At 37.7% G+C, this 19,589-nt stretch overlaps 1 protein-coding gene across 5 annotated transcripts in view; it reads right to left on the minus strand.

Annotated features, from left to right (window-relative positions):
- ASAP1 (ArfGAP with SH3 domain, ankyrin repeat and PH domain 1) overlaps positions 1-19,589 on the minus strand; it is a 142,053-nt gene that overhangs the window by 62,584 nt on the left and 59,880 nt on the right. For all 5 annotated transcript variants that reach the window (XM_030943110.1, XM_030943107.1, XM_030943109.1 and 2 more), the window contains one exon: positions 5,002-5,074. In XM_030943110.1, the coding sequence (XP_030798970.1) occupies positions 5,002-5,074 (73 nt within the window). The remainder of the gene's footprint in view (positions 1-5,001; positions 5,075-19,589) is intronic.

Raw genomic sequence — 19,589 nt, forward strand, 5'->3', positions numbered from 1 at the left:
CATTCCCAGGCAGCCACCTGCAGCTCTCCATGCCTAAAGTGACCCTGGGGGAAACTTTTCCCAGGATGAACAGAAAATACTGAAATGAGATTGCCAGAATTTGTACTCTTTCACTAGAACCCACAGCATTCAGTAAATGCTATGTTTATTTCCCACTCCAAATTTATCAGAATTTTAGCATATTCTTCTGAGCCTAGTGAGATTTCTGTCTACTTGTGCATATTAGGTAAGGGTACAGAAGTACAAATTCTGTGGAGAGAGGTTAAAGGATAGCCTTTATATGCTGGATCTGCAAAACACATCACTGAAATTAAAGGCTTAAAATTTCTTTTCTCTACAACAGTTTTGTTTAGATATATTACCCTGCAAACACTGAAGAACACAAGCACAAAAAAATGAAATAGTTTATAGATGAAAAACACTACTTTTAGCATTAATTATGCCCAAAGAAACCTGAAGAATGTTTAAATTAATTAGAATTAATTCTGCATTTGTGGTTAACAAAAATAAAAATCGTATTTCAGAATTTTGATCAACTTTAAACTATTTTTAAGCTTCTTCTAAAACAGCTTGGTTCCATGGATAGCGAGAGGAAAAATAACCAAGGTCAGAGCCAACATGCATTTATGAATGAAAGATGACTCAGAAAGGCTTTAGAAAAGCAAGAAAGCTGGCAAGGTTAAAAAGGATGGCAGAAATTATTTGAAATAAAAAACACCCTTTCTCATTTCATTCTTCACAAAGCTGAAATATAATGAAAAAATAATAGGAAAAAAATTTATTTGACCACCATACAATTGTCTGAACTTGATAACAATAACGCCTTCTGGAATGAGATTGCTCAAGGGAAAAGTAATAAAAGCCTCTTTCCATATTTCAGAGCAGGAAACATCTCACTGAGTCTGCAAGGTTCTCTAGATCATCACAGTACAAGAGCAGTGAGAGATAAGTCAGCCCAGAAAAGTAAATTACTTCTTTTTGCATCTCTGTTCATCACTGACATGCTTGAAGAAGCTCTCATGGAAGAATTTTCTTTCTCCTCTGCTTCAGAGGATTTATACCAAATCTAACAGTTGAAGAAACACAGCATGCAATATCAAAATATTGCCATATTACACTTAAATCCTTAATATAGTGTGCAGTTACTGTCCCTGCTGCCCAAAATTCACTCCTCCTCTTCTCTATTTTAGAAAAGGAAGTCTATACTTCCATTTTGGAGAAAGTGAGGATGATTAAATGTGATAGTTTCTGTAAAAAGCAAAAAACAAAAACAAACCAAAACAAAAAAACCAAACCAAAACAAAAAAAACCTTCAGTACCCGCTAGAGCTGCTGAGTTCAGAAGAGAGATACTGTGAGTAATAACAGAAACAACTCAAACCTATTTCAAGAGACAGAGTGGTCCACAGAACAAAGTTTGGATCCACCCACCAAAAACTCCTCTGGCTCTACTCTAGCAAGCTTTGGCACTTCAAAGCCTCTTACAAACTTTCATGCCCAGAACATGCAAAGCTCTTTCAATTTCATATCAGTTGAGTCATTTTGATGGATTTGAGGCCAATGCCAGGTTGAGACATGGGCAGGGACACTGTCCTCCTCAGGTGACTTAAGATCTGAAGAACATGAACATGCACTAGGAAACTTTGCTCAGGAGAATTTGACTAGATTGATGCAAGACTGAATGATAAAGATTTACATTAATTCAAATTCCTTGGACAAAATAAGTTGCAGAAGTCCATTAAGAAGTATCAAACATCAAAATAAGTTCTGACTCAAGGCAATTCCAGGCCTTCATGTCTGTGTGACCTGAGAAAGTGCTAAACAAAGTGCTTAAAATACACTCCATCTTTGAAGCACTTTTCTTCTTCCTCAAGCATCTGTTGTTGAACACTGTGGGAGACCATGTGGACAGCTGATTTATCTCAGTACCTTTGGTCTTGTATGGATTTTATGTTTTTATTTCTCCATTGTGTAAACTCTTTTGATTATATTTGGGAGTTTTCCGTGGGAAGTAATGAAAAAGAACTATTGAAAAATCTACAGCAAAAATAATTGTGCCATCTACTGCTGCTACAATTCGATCCAAATCTAACAGGAAAGGAAGCCAGAAGTTCAGCACCCCTGCCAGAAGTTCAGCACCCCTGCCATAAGAAGGGCTCCTAGTTACAGACACAATCAATCATGCCAGAAGACAGCAAGCCAGACAGGGAGCAAGTGGTGAGAAGAAGGTGTCTGTCTGTCTGTCTGACTGGATTCCATGAACAGTCCTTTCCCATACAACCCTTTCAGAAATGAAAATAGGGAAGGGACATTTCTAAGAGTTTTCTATACTCTTGTGTTGGTATATTTTCATTTCCACAGCAGTTGCTCTAACTGTAAATATGACAAATGGGTGAGGGAAGTACAGGAAGAGCAGAAAGTATTTGGGTGATGTTAAAGCTCTTTGTAACAGACCAGAGACCCTTGTGGTTGATAATTCAGCACTGGAGAGGAACAAATCAACACACAAATCAACAAGGTTCAGCCCTCCTGAAGAATTCTGTATGAGACACTGCCCTGTGTCACTGTCACCATTCAAGTTACTCAGGGAAAAAAAAAGACAAAGAAAACGAAAAGACCTAAACCAAACCAATCAAAAAAACAACAATAACGCAAACACCAAAAGAAACCTCTCAACCCAAAAACCCAAACAAAACAATTCCCAAAAAAAAACCTCCCCACAAAACCAAACCAATAAAAATCCAAAAGAAACAAAAAAAAAAAAAAAAAAAAAAAAAAAAAAAAAAAAAAAAACCAAAGGGAAAAAAAAAAACCACAAAAAACAAACAAGCAAAAAAACCCCCAAAACCAAAGACATAAAAACAACCCAAAGAAGCAACAACAACAAAAAAAAAACAAACCCCAAAGAAACAGAAAAAAACCCAACAACCCAAAACCACTACAACCCAAAACAACTAACTATGGCTTTTGGTACAGTATGAATTGGATTACTGAACTGAAAAAATAATTTCTATTGTCCCTGAATAACTCTTTCTCACTAGTCCAACTGGAGTTCTCAAAGGAGATTTTGAAGCAAAGGAGTACTACAAAACCTTCTCCTACTTAACTAAATTAATATGGTAGCAAACAATTAAATTGTAAAACAAAATTCCAATTCTGGGTTCTCAAAATGTAGCTAGAAGTTTTCTTTTGATATATAAAAATAACCACATAATACTTTCTTGAAATGATAAACCCCAATTCTTTTTACAGCTGTTTCTGGAATGCTTTACTTAAATATCAATGAAATCCATTTTCATCACTGGAGCACAAGAAAATAGCTGGTTCAGCAATTTCCCTTGTACAAGGAGACAAAATGAGCTTGAGTTTTGATTCACTTCACATTTATTTTTATAAGGTTTCACATGTGTAACACGTTTTTGGTCTTGGCTTTACTAATCCCAGTTTATCAGTCACTGCCTGAACTGCCTCCTGCACGCGACTTTTCATTCTAAGTGCCTGTGACAGCAGCACTCTGAAGAGGGAGCCAGAGGATTATGTATAAAGCTTTGGCTTTCCTGAGCCAAAAGAATTCCTACTAATTTGTACCTTTAAAAAAATTTAAAATGTAAAAAAAAAAAATCAAAAACCAGCTACCTATCTCTGCTCCTTTTTAAGTGTAGAGCACCCAATGAAAGTCATTAACCCACCTTCTATTGCTTTTATTCAACGCAACTAATTCATTATGTAGCACTGCCTTACTTACTGGCCTTAACAACAATATTATTTTTATCACAAGATTCAAATTATAGCTATTTATATTATAGTTTTAAACTGGGCAGAAACACCTTTAACATGTTCTACACTTTCATCAGTTTTGAAACTCAGTTTTGGAAACTCTGTTTAAGTAAGTACTGTCAAATATAAAAGCTTATTGGAGCATGTGAATACTTCTAAAAGCATAAAGCTAAATACACTTGCACCAAATACTATTCTCAATTTATATCATGCTTCACAGTCTATTGGGAAACATTTATCATCAACTGAAATTACAGCTAATTAAAGCATGGTGCTAGCAAACCAACATCAGTGATTGGCAAATGAGAATAGTTAAGAATCTACAAGATATTAAAAATCCCAGACACTTCCATAAACTCAGAAACTAAGAGCACTCAAAAGTAGCTCTGTGTATGGAAAATATTTGCTAAACTGATCATTATTATTGTTAGGAAATTGGAACTAGGATTCTCTAAAATCAAGTATTTAGAGCCAGAAGATTATTGGCAAGTGCACAGCTCTGTTATCCTACCTGCCTTTTGCACAGTTTTTAGAACTTGAGAGAAGAAGAGGTAGAAGCATTACAGTTGTAGCATTTTTTAAATCAAATTTGTATGTTGTAGTGTTTGATCACCATTTGTTACTGCACTCAAACTGACTATCAATTCATATTCTAACCAAATAAACTCCCATCAAAGTAACTACTATAGCCGCAGTAAAACACCAACAGTGTCTTCAAGCAAGCAAAACAGTTATATAACTATACTATTTTAGGTAAGAAGGGAAATACATAATTTTGATTTTAGGTGAGAAGAGAAACACATCATGAAGGGAGAGCACATGTTGACAAAACAAAGCCAGATATTACTTTTTATTTACATTTTAAAATTTTAAACAAGTTCTAAATATTATTTCACTTATAAGTGCTTTCTAAAAATTCAGTTGAGAACACTTTTTTGTCACTCTTCTAGTTTAAGGTAAATACTTAAAATATTACAACAGCAGGGAAATTTACCTGTGGGATTCTCCCAGAGGCCATTGAGAAGGAATATGAGGGTAAAAGAACTGGAGTGCACATTAATCTGATGTATAATCAGAAGTAAAGAAAGAAAATTTTGGAGTCCAAACACTCCTGAACAGATAAGCATTTCTTACGCTATACATTTCTACAGGACGAATTGCAAGACACCTCAAACTTGAAATTAAATGCTTTGGTTCTTGTGTAAAACTGAAAACAATGTCTTACCTTGCCCCGAACTATATATTGCTTTCACAGATTTTTTCACCTTCTGTAGTGCAGTTCTGTCTTGATCCAATGCCTACAATAGCAAGAAGTAAACAAACTTGAAATATTTACTTCATTGATTGCCAGAATATACTTTAACAACTAAAAAGAAACCCACAAAACAAGTACTTTCACAGGCTGGAAAAAGCTGCAGGTACAACTGATTCATCCTTGGGAAGGTCTGGGGTCATTCAACCCCTTCAGGATGAATTAAATAATTGAACTGAAAATGCTCTGACAACAGAGTAGAACAATACTGGCAGCGCTAGAAGAAAAACACCACTTTAGTTTTGCAAAGGACAGTGCATTTATTCAATTGCATTATATGCTGGAAAAAAACCCCAAAAAAGAAATAGCAGATGCTTCTACACTAGCCCTACAGTTTCTACTACAACTAAATTGCTTGTTAACATCTGTGGCTCTCCCACAGTAATAGTGTTTATAGACACTGATTATCATACTACCCCTTGCATCAAATTCCACACCATTACTGTAAAAGTACAGCAGATGAAAAGCAGTAAATCAAAATAAAGGAATAACACCTGATTTTGTGCAACACAATGTGACTGAAGGACTAATCATAATAATAATATTATTCAAATATGCATTTTCAAGACCACAACTTTAATAATTTCAAATTTTCTGCAATAGTTCCAAAATCTAGTATAAAATGTTATTAAGTAATGATAAATTGAGGATTAGATTTCCAATCATACACAGAAATGTTTAAATTGTTTGCTATATTTTTCCCCATTTAGATCACAGCCCATTTCCCACCACCTAGGTAATGTTAGATCAGTGTTTGCAGTATGGCAAACAGTATGGCAGTGTTCGCCATATTGTATTCACTTCCAAATCACTGGAGACTGGAGAACTTGAACTCAGAACCACTGTAAGGATGGCAGCACAGCTGAGCACAGGGCCTGGTAGAGACCACACCAGTGACACTGCAGAGATCCTTGCACAGCCCTTAGTGTTTAAACTATCCAAAAAGTTTAAACACTGGAGCTCCTGGGGGTCTGAAGCCTGGCAGATCAAGGCACGATGTCAGCTACTCCTACAGAGGGACATCACCAGCAACACTGAGTGAAAACACCCATAAGCAGAGCTTTCACTGCCAAATCTGAGATGGTTTTGACAGTGAAAGCCTTAGAAAACCTCATAGCATCTTCCAATATCTGAAAAATGGGGTCTGCAAGACAGCTGGAGAGGGAGTTTTTACAAGGGCATAGAGTGATAGGAGAAGGGTGAATGGCTTGAAACTGAGAGTAGCTGAAATTAGATTTTAGGTAGAGATTCTTTACTGTGAGGGTTGTGAGGGACTGGCACAGGTTACTCAGAGAAGTTGGGATTACCCTAACCCTAGAAGTGTTCAAGGCCAGGCTGGATGAGGCTTTGAGCAACCTGGTCTACTGGAAAGCACCCTTGCCCATGGCAAGGGCATAGGAACTAGATGATATTTAGTTTTCCTTCCAACCCAAGGCATTCTGTGATTCTATAATTGAAGAATATTCCACTGGGCATTAAGAAGCTCCAGAAAACCACATCAGGAGCTCCAGGTCAACTACAGCATTAACTACTGGAGACAGGTAAATGTGAGGTTTCTGCTCTTCAGTGAGTTCCAAACACTAAGTGTTTCTCTGTGTGAACACTTCCAGTAGGAATCCATACAGACAGAAACCAATTAATATATAATGGTTCTGTTTTGAGTAGCCCAATTTTAACCATGCAAAATGTTATACATGATAATCTGTAACAAAATAAAATGGAATGTTTCTGTTCCTTAACTGGAAACAACCATTTTCTCAAATCATACAATCACTCCTGTGGCAGCTAAAACTAGAACATTTGGAACCACAAAAGCTGTAAAAATGCCTTCTGATGCTATTTATCTCTGGGGTTTTTTTTCCATTTACAGCAGAACAATGGATTAAAACATTAAGAACTGCAAACTTTATTACTTCTTTTGCTCCCCACTAAAATAGCGGGTTTGATTTGACTTACATCTTGCCAGGAAAAGTTACCATTTTTAAATGTAATAAAATATTGGGAACTCAGTGTTCCTTTCCAAGACGGTGCACAGCAAGTGCTTCTCTTTGATTCCTCTGCAAATGCTGTCAAAAGCTTTTGCTCCTGTCTGCCTGCTACATCAGGCAGTTGCTATCATATATTTCTACTGAAGTTCTCTCTATCTTCAATGACTCATTTATCTACTGAGAGTTTGAACACAGGATAAGAATTTGAAACCAATATTTTGAAAGAAAGACAATGGTTAACATTGATGAGGTTGAGAGATAAAACTTTGCACTAAGGTCTGGTATTGAAGCAAATTGGACACTCAGGAGAAAGAAACAAATACAAAATCCCCAGGAAGCTTTTTCCTGAAGTTATCAATCTAAAAGACTATGACAAGCAGACTAGAAAAATTTTCTAAATTGGATTTTCTATTGAATTAGATGTAATCAGTAATGTGAGAGCAGGAGGAAAGGGAACGTTCATTATTTTAAAAGAGGAATCACTGAGTAAAGCAGCATACAAAGATGACATCCACAGCCTGAAGGAGCCAGTGATCTAAGTGAAAATGACATCACAGGCCTATTTTGTATTTTTATATTTGCAAATTCAATTTTTACATGAACTACTTCTTCATAGTCCAAAACTATAAATAAAACACACTTACATACCAAGTACACAAAACCTGTTCTCTAGGGTTGCTTAGGTGCTTTTGGGTGTTGAGGTTTATTGGTTGTTTGATTTTGTTTTGTTTATTTTATATAACTGGAGACAGATTGTTTCCAAATATATTACATTCTTCTTAGATGTCTTTTCCTTATAATTTTAGCTGCACTCTGCTGCAAAGTAATTAAGTTGCACTCAATGCTCAATTCAATTATTATTGCAGAGTAATATTACCTTCTCAGCATCTTAGACAGGAACAGCCTTGCTTTCCCTAGTTAGGTGGAAACGAGCTTTTGCAGTATTCATTAATTTTCATTTTGAGTATTTAGAATACTAAACACTTTAACTGCTTATCATAGAAGACACAAAATCTGATCTTCCATTAGAAGTGGCATACATTTATATAATTGGAAATTGCAGTGTCTTAGGGAGTCAAGGGGTTTCTGTGACAATCTCTGGGTATTCAGCGGCACTCCTTCCTACCTACTGAACTCTTCCTTACCACCACCCACTCCTGACAAATGCTTGCTTCTTCATTTCTGTGAAACCATCTTGCAGGAGGCCTTTTTAAGTTCCACAGATGCTGGTTTTGTGCTGCCCCCACCAGCCGGGAGACCCCCCACGGCAGAGGTGGGACACAGAGGAACATTTTCTTACCCTCTCATGCATTTTGGAAAGATGAATCATTTAAAGGTACCTACACCACAGATTCACTACCTTATTAGCTGAACAAAGCTTTATTCTTGAAAATGCTCATTCTGGACACAAGATCAAAATAATGCAAAATCAGTTTCCACAAAAAAAAAAGGGGGGGGCGGGGAATTGCGAAAGAACCTTGACAAAACAACCACCATATTTAATCTGCTTAAATAAAATGAAGCAAGGAAAGCTCCCTGCTCCTCATTCTCAGCAGATTCTCTGGCTTGTTGAGGTTTCAGGTTGCTGCATTCACTTATATTGAAGCTTATGCTCAAGAAGAAAATATCCTGATCATTCAACATCAGCTCTTCTAACTAATCAGTGTGCAACTTCCCACATAGTTACCCCAGATATAATTTCTCCTTTCTGCTATAATATGGCTGCTTTGAACCCAGCCTGCCATTTCAAGCCACCAACCTGGTTTAAATCTGCACTGAAGAAAGCAGTGTCTGCTCCCTCAGCCCACAGCACTCCTGTTGGCTACACCATGACCCAGCTCAGGAGCTGCTGTGCTGCCAACAGCCCTGTGAAAGCTCCCTTTTAGCCCACCTTCCATCAGTGCAGTGCACACTGACAGATATTTGTACGTAGTTACCATTGCACATTCAGAGAAGGCACCTCCTCCCGCCTAAGAGGTACATTCACAGGTAGATATTCATAGCAGTGAGTGGAAAACTTGTCCACCTGAGGATATAAAACCAAATAAATTTTGGGCTGGAGACAAGGTGAGTTCTCCCAATGGCTCATTCATTGATGGAGATCACTGGGTAGCTGCACGGGCATTTTTACCAGCCTGCCACAGCACACAGATCAGGGCCAGGTCAGGAGAGGTATATGCTGACATTCCCTAACCCACAACAACCCTCTCTGCTACACATTTTCCTCTTCTGTTCACACTGACAGACACACAGCCTTGCCTCTCCTCAACCCTCAAGAGCCTGATCTCCTCTCAGTGAAAGGTATTTCTATTTTGGTACCATGCTCTGATTTAATAGTCTCTAAATTTTAAATCAGAAACTACAGTACAGTGTGGAAAGTGCTAGATTCTGGCTTGCCATCTGTCTCTGAGGTAGTAAAAACTGTCAGGTTCACATTTAGATAAACTACTAATTGTTTCTTTAAAACCGTGTGTTTTTTATTCTGTATAGATATGTATATATTTATGGGCATGTGTGTGCATAAATACTTATGGCAGGGAGGTTGGAATTCAATGAATTTTAAGGTCCCTTGCAACCTAAACCATTCTGTGATTCTATATTTGTCCTGATGTGTTTGTACACAAAATTCTACATACTATAAACCATGCTTATGAATATTTGAAGTGCTTATTGCTAATACACATGAAAATCATGGTTTAAAAAACACATAGACCTTTATTTCTACATTAACACAAAACTACTGTCCAGAAACCAATCACAAAAGTGCTTTGCACACATATTAAATTTAGCTTCTCTAGAAATCAACACCAACCCAAAGGCACACATCTGCACAAAGAATGCTACTGCCCACTGAGCCCACTAGAGTACTAAAACATCAAATACATTTTGTGTACCTCTCAAACCTTTGCAATTTGAAGAGGGGTAAAAAAACCCACTAATTTCTGTTTCAGCCTAACAATAACAAAAGACAAAAGTGGCTCAAGACACTGACTATCACATTAATATGTCAGTATATTATTATCTGAAGGAGATGCATGCTCCAATTGGAACAAACCACTCACGCTTATATTAGAGGAAGTTTAGAAATTCACACCATTTGTGGGAGGCTTACCCTAAAAGATTCCATACCCTACCACTACCAGAACACATCCATAAAAATAATATACCAGAGAAGAAATATTTTAAACCATTACAATATTTTGCACAAGATAAATCCATGACAAAACCTTGAAGACAATTAGAGCATGCACAACATATGTACTTATCACAAATAATAATATGCCTCCATGTATTTTAAGAAATTATTTTCTTATATTGAAAAAGTAATCCATGTGAAATACAAAAATATTTGAGGTTATACACACAAATGGGTGTAATGAATGCTTGGTAGTCATGTGCCTGTATTGTCAGAGACAAGAATAATTATTTCATGAAACACACATAGATGATTTATAGGTTTCAAGGGACTAGAAGTAGTAAATCTTTCACTTACCAATTTACACACTTCTCTAACCCTGGCACAGAAGTTACTGCTGGCTATATTATAAAACATGCTTGCCCTCTGCTCAAGTCCCAGTTACAGGACCCATGGAATGAAGTAGAGAAATAGCACCGTACAAAGCCAAGGCTGTGCAGCAGCAGTATCAGCTTTCCTCACAATAAAGTCCAGACTTTATTGGATATACAATAAACACAGACTAGACAGCTAGCAAGTTATTGCATGCCACTGAAATTGCAACAACACAAACCCCTATAATTGCCACAGTGAAACAGAACCAAAAGAGAAGATTAGCATCAAGTGTTGGTCTCCTGTAGCTCACTCACTCAGAAATGAGCAGACTGCCAAACCCACTTAATTCTGAACACAGAGAAGTGATTCAAACCACCCTTCCTGTCCTTCCCTCTCCACTCAATTTATACTGTTCCTGCCAGTCACCAGAATGAAAATTGCTTCCAATTGTTGGTCTCAGCACATGTCAACATGACAAAAATAGGGGTGTTCAAGTGTTAAGAATTTTCTAGAGACAACCTCTTTGTGTAAAAGGTAGATATAGGAAGGTCCAGCTTGAACTTGTCCTGAATTACTTAAGAAAACCCCAAAGGGTCCCAAAGAGAAGAAGCAAACCAAAACAACACATCAACAAGCACTTATCACTGTGGTAACTGATGCCAGCATCATTTCATACACCACCATTTCCCAGCTGCTTCTAATAGAAGACCAATTAAAATAACATTATTTTTAAAACCTTGTCTTTTCTCTGAAAATTTCAAGCTTCAAATGTTTTAAGCATAACCTAATGAAAAAAGCATTCAGTGATCAAACTAAGTAAATACATTTTCCCAAAAGTATTTTTTCAGGTAATGTCAAAATTTAACATAGATTCCTCACGTCCGCTCTTAGCTACATGGTCTGATGCAACATAACAGCTTCTCCAAACTCCACATATGTGACAAAAATCACCAACCTCCAGTGCTGTGAAGGTCACAATAGATGAGCCAGCTCATTTGTGTGGGCTCTTAGAAGAGCTGCAGAACTGTTAGCCACTTAACTATTCTCCAAATATTACTCAAACGGAAGCACAGTTGATATTGCTTGAAAAAGCACAGTATTGCTAATTGTAATTTGTTTGACAACTGGATCCTTTGCAACCAGACTTCTACCCAGCAGCCTTTTCTGCAAGAGCAAGAATGTAGACACTAGTCAATATCTATGTATGATCACTTCTGCATTAAATGAAGTTAGCATCACACTTTTTCTAATGACTATGGTTTAGATGTCGGATTGTGCGCACACTCTGACACACCTGGAAAAGCTTAACAATATTTTGGGCAATTTCTTCCTTCTAGTTCTCAGCTGAGTTACATCAATACTTCTGAGTCTAACTTATTTTGTGCACAGGGTACATTTAGAGATATCTGAAAAATAAGCTAAGACATTTGTTTGCAGGAATGTTGAGTACACTGACCAGATTTATTCTCTAATTTTTGTCATGTAGGAGATGCTGAAAAGCCCACAATTAGTGACAACACTTGAAACCAGCCAGTGACAGTTTCTCCCACAGGCTCTAAAGCAGCTTCACTGGGTAGAACTAATCTTGGTGATAAATTTCAGAGAGCGGTTTGAGTTGGAAAACATCATCTAGTTCCAATGCTCCTGACATGGGAAGGGACACCTTTCACTAGAGCAAGTTGCTCCAAGCCCCATCCAATGAAGTTTCTGGCATAGAAACCTCCCAATGATAGGGCATCCACGACTTCTCTGGACACAATGGGGCATGCACAACTACTTAGTGACAATATTCTTACTTTTACACTGGCAACAACACGCCTTGAGCAAGCTACAGCTGCTGGAACAGCTAACATTCACTACATACAAACCCACTTCAATCAGCAGTAGTGAAGCTGAAGAGTACAGAAACCTAAAACAGCAAATCCAGTGAAAAAACCTTCCCAGTTTAAATGTCACTGCAGCACATCTTTACCTATTTCATACCCCAGCAGCTGGATAAACACATTGGCATGACTGCTGGGATAAAATATGGCTACAGCTCAGAAACCAGCACACCCACAGCCAGGCTCCCAGCACCTGAAGATGCCACTGTCTGCAATTTCCAGGCTGCACACAGGGCTTTTGCCAGCACTAAGGCTGCACAGCACTAGCAAGTGGCTGCAGAAGACATCATCCAAGACCCTTCCTACGTTAAAAATGCTCCTGTGTTTAAAATAACGAGTGCTGCTGCACTCTGCCTTTTAGTGAGTCATGGCATATTGTCAGTCTTTTTTCCTGTGACTTGATTCTTGTCCACATCAGCAATCTATGAAGTACTGTTTCAAAAGCACAAAGGGAATGATCCTAAACTAATAAAAGCCTCTTCTCTACCTGCATTCTTGCAAACCTCTCCTGATACTTTTTTACAAAAGCTAGGGGAAATACATTGATTTAGGCGGGAGTAGTAGTATACTACCCTACAAAATTACTTCTTTTTTTTTTTCCCAGCAGAATTCATTGAAGTTTCTTGTCATTTACCCAAGACATTATAAAGTGACATTTTCACTTAACAAAAATCTAACCTGAAAAGCTTATATGCAAGAGACATGTCTATACACTAACACACCCAAAAAAATAGAACAAGATTATGTATTTTTGAGAACAATCAAACTCACCAGAAGACAGTGAATATTTGAGGCAAGGTCTTTCAGAAGGAAACAAAATGAGGAGAAGATGACATATAAACAGCATAAACACAACAACATTCAACAGATGTGCTAACATAAGGTTATTAAAAATGTGACTCTTAGCAACTTGAAGTGGAAAAAAGTACAGAGGGCTCTAGAAAATTGCTCCCTCCACTAAACCAGACTGTAAATTTCACCAACAGGAGAACTCTTTAGTTGCAGCACCAGAGTTAAATACTACAAAATATTTTTGTCTCCTGTTAATTCCTTTCCTTCTTTTTCTGAAGCCACAAAATATTTTGCAGCAAGCTCTGCATTTAAGCTGTTATCCCAGTAACTCACAGGCACTTTCTACTCAGGGACTACTTGATCAGGACTAGTTATTCTTAATGGCAGCAAAACTCCACAAATATTGTCCACAGTTTCTGTGAATGCTGCAAAAGTCAAAAGTGACACTGAGGAATAAATGCAGCCTCTCCATGGTGTTGCAGGCACACAGCACACTCACATCTCATGGCCCCATAAACTCCAACCCTGAGTGGCACTGTTGGGACCTTCTATCACCATTACTACTGCCATTAGAAATCCTTTTAAGAAAAATAAATTGCCCTGGCTAAGGTGAGGGAACAGACATGATCTCTTGCTTGAGAAGAAGAACAACTCATGCTCCTTCTCCTCCTAACTCCCGAAGAAATATTTAAATGCATACATTGATGGATGACTGCAATATTCCATTTCAGAATTATTCCATTCAGATAAAAAAAAAGTGAGTATATTAACATACTAATACTGTTTCTTAAAAAACAAAAATTAAAATCATGTCTATTTTTTCCAGGCCGCAGTTTTCAAGGGTTTCATCAGGTTAATTAAAAAAAAAAAACGGATTTCCAGTACAACACAGACCTTGAAGACAACTACAACATGAGGAGACTCTGTTACAGCCCAGTTTTGTTCTGCTTATGGAGACTGCAATGATGGCAGACTCAGTGACTTTCACCTTTCATCATGTTAAACCTTCAACCACCACCACTTATGAAATTCAGAGCAACATTCACGTAACCAGCTAAGAGAGTATCCTCAGCAAGCAATCCTCATTACAGGGTATAACACAGAATGACACTATTGCATAATAACAGAAAGAGGAGTAAAAACACATCTAGAACCAATCTATAAAATAAGCATACATTCAATTTTTTTGCTGTTTTTAAGGTAAATTTAAAAATGGAAATTAGAAGTTTTACTATATACAGTAGGAGCTGTGCTTCTAATTCTAAGTCTGCTTAGCCTGTGACTAGAGCTTTACAAAATGCATAAATGAGGGGATTGGAGACACCTCCTTAAAAAAGAAAAATAAAATCACAAGAGTATAATTTAGATGTGAAGCATTAATTTTTTAATTTCCATGTCATGTTCTTTAATATAAATATACTCTCTGGACATATATAATTTAGTGGGAAAATTATAGAAAAGGAAACACAATAATCAGGATAGTCAAATCCAGTAGTTTAATAAAAGCCTCATCTCAAAGCTGCTATTTTCTTCTACATTGCCTTTCAATCAACATGCAAAAATAGCATAAATGCACAGTAGAAAATGAAGATGTATATCTCATCTTCATTGTGGTACAGAAAACCTACAGACTTAAAGCTATACAGGCTGAAGAAAACCAAGCCATAGATATGTGTGTAATACATATGATTTAATTATATAGATGTTTAATTAGCAGAATAATTCTATATACAACTTAAGACCAGAGTAAAATCTGCTTTCTCAATATACAAATGAAAAAAGCAAAATGAGAAGGGATATCAAATCTAAAGCAAAGACCTGTGTTTGATTACACTCTGTAGGTTTATTTTGGGGATGCTGGCACACATTATGATCACTTGCAAACTGGTTATGCATAGAAAAGAATTTCTGACTCATGTACAAGGGTATAAGTGACAGCAATCAACCAAGGGTGCAAGAAGAGGATATTTTAGCACCATTGAAATCCTACAATGTAAAGGCAACATTAAATTCCCAAATTGTATATATGACTTGACAAAGTCATTGGGACAGCACAGAATCTACCACTTTCCCTTCCATACCAAGGACACTAAATAGAGTGCTGATTTAAAAGGTATTGTTTTAAAACCACAGTGAAACTTAGAAGAATTTGGCAGCAATTTTCAGCATTTTAGGAAACATTATAAGTACTTTGCAAGCAAACTGCTACTTTCTTCACAGCATTTTTTAACCTAGTATTGTGTTTTGCAAAAAGATCCCCATGCTATTTCTCTTTTATTACTGTATTAGAGAACAGATGCCCTTGGAGAATATTCTATAATTTTTTTTAATGATATCACACTTCAGACATAATTCATAGCCAAGATCCTAAACATAGCTAAATTACACTAGCAACAATTTTCTTTAAAATACGCAGGCAGAAAACATTCACATTCCACAGATTCAAAAGCAAAAGTTAGTCAAAGAACACAACTTCCCCATATATGCAGGACTTGAAGGAGAAGGTTCACATTCAATGGAGGTAGAGAAGACCACACACAATCATCCTTCTCTTCCTCAAGCTTAAAACACTTTTGCTAACACTTGTACTAGACACCCACAATGAATATAAAATAATTGTGAAACGAACTCTGCTGTGTTTATTTTGGTTTGTTTCATCTAAACAGCAGTCTAAGTAATGGAGGCTGAGACAGGTGAGGCTGCTCAGCCTGGAGAAGAGAAAGTTCTGTGATGACCTTATAGCACCTTCCAGTACCTACAGGAGCTACAAGAGACCAGGAGTGGGACTTTTTATAAGGATATGGAGTGATAAGGACAAGGGAGAATAGCTTTAAACTGAAAGAGGGTAGATTTAGTTTGGATGTTAGGAAGAAATTCCTTACTGTGAGTGTGGTGAGGCCCTGGATCAGACTGCCCAGACAAGTTATGGGTGCTCTACCTCTGGGGGTCTTCAAGGCCAGGCTGGAAGGGGCTTTGAGCAACCTGGTTCAGTGGAAGGCATCCCTGGCCAGGGCAGGGAGCTGGAATTGGATGATCTTTAAGGTCTCTTCCAACATAAATCATTCTATGATCCTATGATGAGGATGTTTGTCACTTCAAAAGAACACAGGTTGGCAATATCCTTATTCAAAATAAGGAATATATTTTATGTTTCAGAATGGAGAAAGGAATGTGGGGAGGCAAACGAAAACCGGGATTGCCACCACAGGGTAACAAGAATGCAAGGATAAAGTTGGTTCTTACCATGTAGTTTTTCATGCTTGTATAATATGCAACTAGAACATACAGGCTACATTTAAACATAGGACAAAATAATTCCATAATCTGAAATCCATCCAAAAGAGTAATAATTACATAATAAAGTATATTTAATCAGAAACCAAGTTATTCATATTTTAATCTAATGCTTTTTTCCCTTTTAACTATACATTCCCCCCCCAAGCACAAAATTAAGACTAATACTAAGCCCCGTTAAATTACAGCATTTATCTTGTAGTTACCTTGGTTTGCAAAAATGATTTATTCATTTCAGCCCACTCCAAATATTGTATTAACTAAATCTAATGGATGCAGCTAGTGCTTGAATAAAATTAACCTCAGTCAACATCAGTCTTAAAGACAATCAAGATGTTTCCACAATCAAGAAATAATTTTACATAAAAACTAGACAAATATACTAGAAAAACAATAGATTAACAGGCTACAGTATTTTAAAATTACGTAACAGCACAGTAGCTCTCACAAAGTTGCAAAGAAGAAGCTGTGAACACAAGAGAAACTTCTGAATTCATGCTACAGTATATTCACTTGACAAACACCTTCCAACTTTGATGCTATGCAACATGACACAATGTTATCGCCAGTATAGTACCATTTCATTATTAGTTTTGGTGAGACTGACACTTTGTTTTTACATTTCTTCCGCTTCCTTATAGTATTTTGATGAAAATTTAATACCTCCAAATGCAACTTAATTCAGTGGAAGCATATGAGTGAAAATGGATTGTTCTCCTTTTCCTCAGGAAGTAACAACTGTTTCAGGTATCAAAAAATACAACAGATGTCCTACAATATACTCCAAATGTATGTGTATGGTTAAAAGATCCACTTTGGAACATAAAATGAATGTACAAAAAAAAATGGTGAGTAATATAATAAAAATTTGGACAGAAAAGATGAAATTGTTAAGCAAATGAAGGTTGAAATCAATAGCATTCCACATTGCGGCTGGTATTTCATGACTGAAAGCAACAGGACAACAGGAATGCCTGCAGGTTTTAGTGGAAAGCTAGAGTGGTCAGTTTCTTCACAGCTCCTGAAAAATATGGTTTTCCTGTTTCCCTTCTTCCAACCACTCATTCCCATTACCTTCTTTGTACCAGCACACTAGTAATCACAAAGTCAAGGAATCAGATCAGGTTAAAGTTGCCTTTTTTGGTTGGTTGTGGCCATTGCAAACGAGGATACACAACTGCACACATGGTAGCTCCAATCCCTTCAAAGGATGCACAAACTTGCACACACAGAGCAGTGTGTTCTTGTGGCCAAGAAGGCCAAAGGTACCCTGGGGTGCATCAGGAAGAGCATTGCCAGCAGGTCAGAGAGGGGATCCTGCACTCTGCTCAGCCCTGGCAAGGCCTCACCTGGAGCGATCTGTGCAGTTCTGAGCTCTTCAGTACAAGGCAGACACTGCTGGACTGAGACCAGTGGAGGAAAAAAGGATGATTAAGGGCCTGGAGAATCTCTCTTATGAGAAAAGGCTGAGGGAGCTGGGCCTGTTCAGCCTTGGAAAGAGGTGACAGAGAAGGGACCTCATCAATGCCTATCAGTATCCAAGGGGAGGTGTCAAAAGATGGACCAGGCTCTGCTCAGTGGTGCCCAGCAAAGGAGAAGTGGCAATGGGCAGAAACTGATGCCCAGGAAGTTCTACCTGAAAATGAGGAAGAACTTTACTGTGCAGTGACCAAGCAACACTACAGATTGCCCAGAGAGGGTCTGGAGTCACCCTCACTGAAATTTTCAAGAAACTTCTGGACCAATCCTGTGCCATGTGCTCTGGGATGATGGTGCTTGAGCAGGGACATTGGATCAGATGACCCACTGTGGTCCTTTCCAGCCTTACCCACTCTGGGACTCAATGAAAATTGCCATGTGACCTGAGAAGACAGATTATATTGCATACTTCAACTACATTAGGATCCATTCCATCTGAGCTGCATTCCTTGCAATCCACCTCCTTTTGATCTGTGAAGATACACTTTGAGACTGTAAAACTAGAATGCTTACAAAACAACTCTGTCAGAAGGCAGAAATATCCACACACAGAGGCTAAATTCCATCTTCTTCACCAAGCAGGGGTGACTCCATCTACAGATTTCCTATTTAAATCTCATATTGTTTCTCTTGATTTTAAAATGGTTCTATCCCTCAGAAACTCAGCTATATAAACTACAGTAACTCACTGCTGTTCCTTATGCCATTTCTCATGATATTCACAAGTACATAAACCATGGCTGAAGAATGGTCTGAAGTTTTACATTTGCAGCTACAGAGTTACTGCACTTGACAATATCAATGGAGCAAAATCTGAAAAGCACTTTATGTAACTTCCAGAGTTCTGTATTATTAACTGTCAAGTAACCTGGTTTAAATACCTCCTGCTATTTTTAAAAGACAATTTATCCACTACACCAGACATCACTCCACGCAGACAGCACTTCCTCTCAGCACACTTCTTGCTCAGAGAAAGGTGGTATTTAATAAGGGGGAATTTAGCTCTGAAAGCCAGATGCTGGCCTTAACAGAGCACTAAACAGAAAGAAAACACTAAGGGGTGCAACAGAAGTTGTGGGAAATTGACAGTAGCTTTTCTAGAAATACTTCACCTTGAATTTTCTTTCACAGAGCAGCTCCTTCAGAAGTCTCACCTATTCCTCCTTCTTATCCAAGACAGTAAGTACAAACCTTCAGATCTCTGCAGAGCAGTCACAGCAGGCACAAGGTCCATCTTTGGAGAGGAGCACATGGCAACACAGAGGGCCAAGCCCCCTGCCTGGCCTCACAGGTCTATAAAAATCCCAAATGGCAAAGTGGGGTTGATATTCAATGGCTGGACACAGTCTGTTCCAACATAAAGGGCAGAGGACTTTAAACAAACCAGCAGGTAGCAAATTCAAAAAAAAAAAAAAAAAAAAAGAAGGAAAAGTATAGTGCTTTGCACCACAAAGGGTAAGCTGTGGAATTCCCTGTGAATTTGAAAATTATACATATTTCAAAAAATTGAAGACAAAATGGGTAAACTCATGGAAGAAAAATTCAGTACAGCCT

This window comes from Camarhynchus parvulus, chromosome 2 (genome assembly GCF_901933205.1).
Source record: "Camarhynchus parvulus chromosome 2, STF_HiC, whole genome shotgun sequence".
In the NCBI taxonomy this organism is placed as follows: domain Eukaryota; kingdom Metazoa; phylum Chordata; class Aves; order Passeriformes; family Thraupidae; genus Camarhynchus; species Camarhynchus parvulus.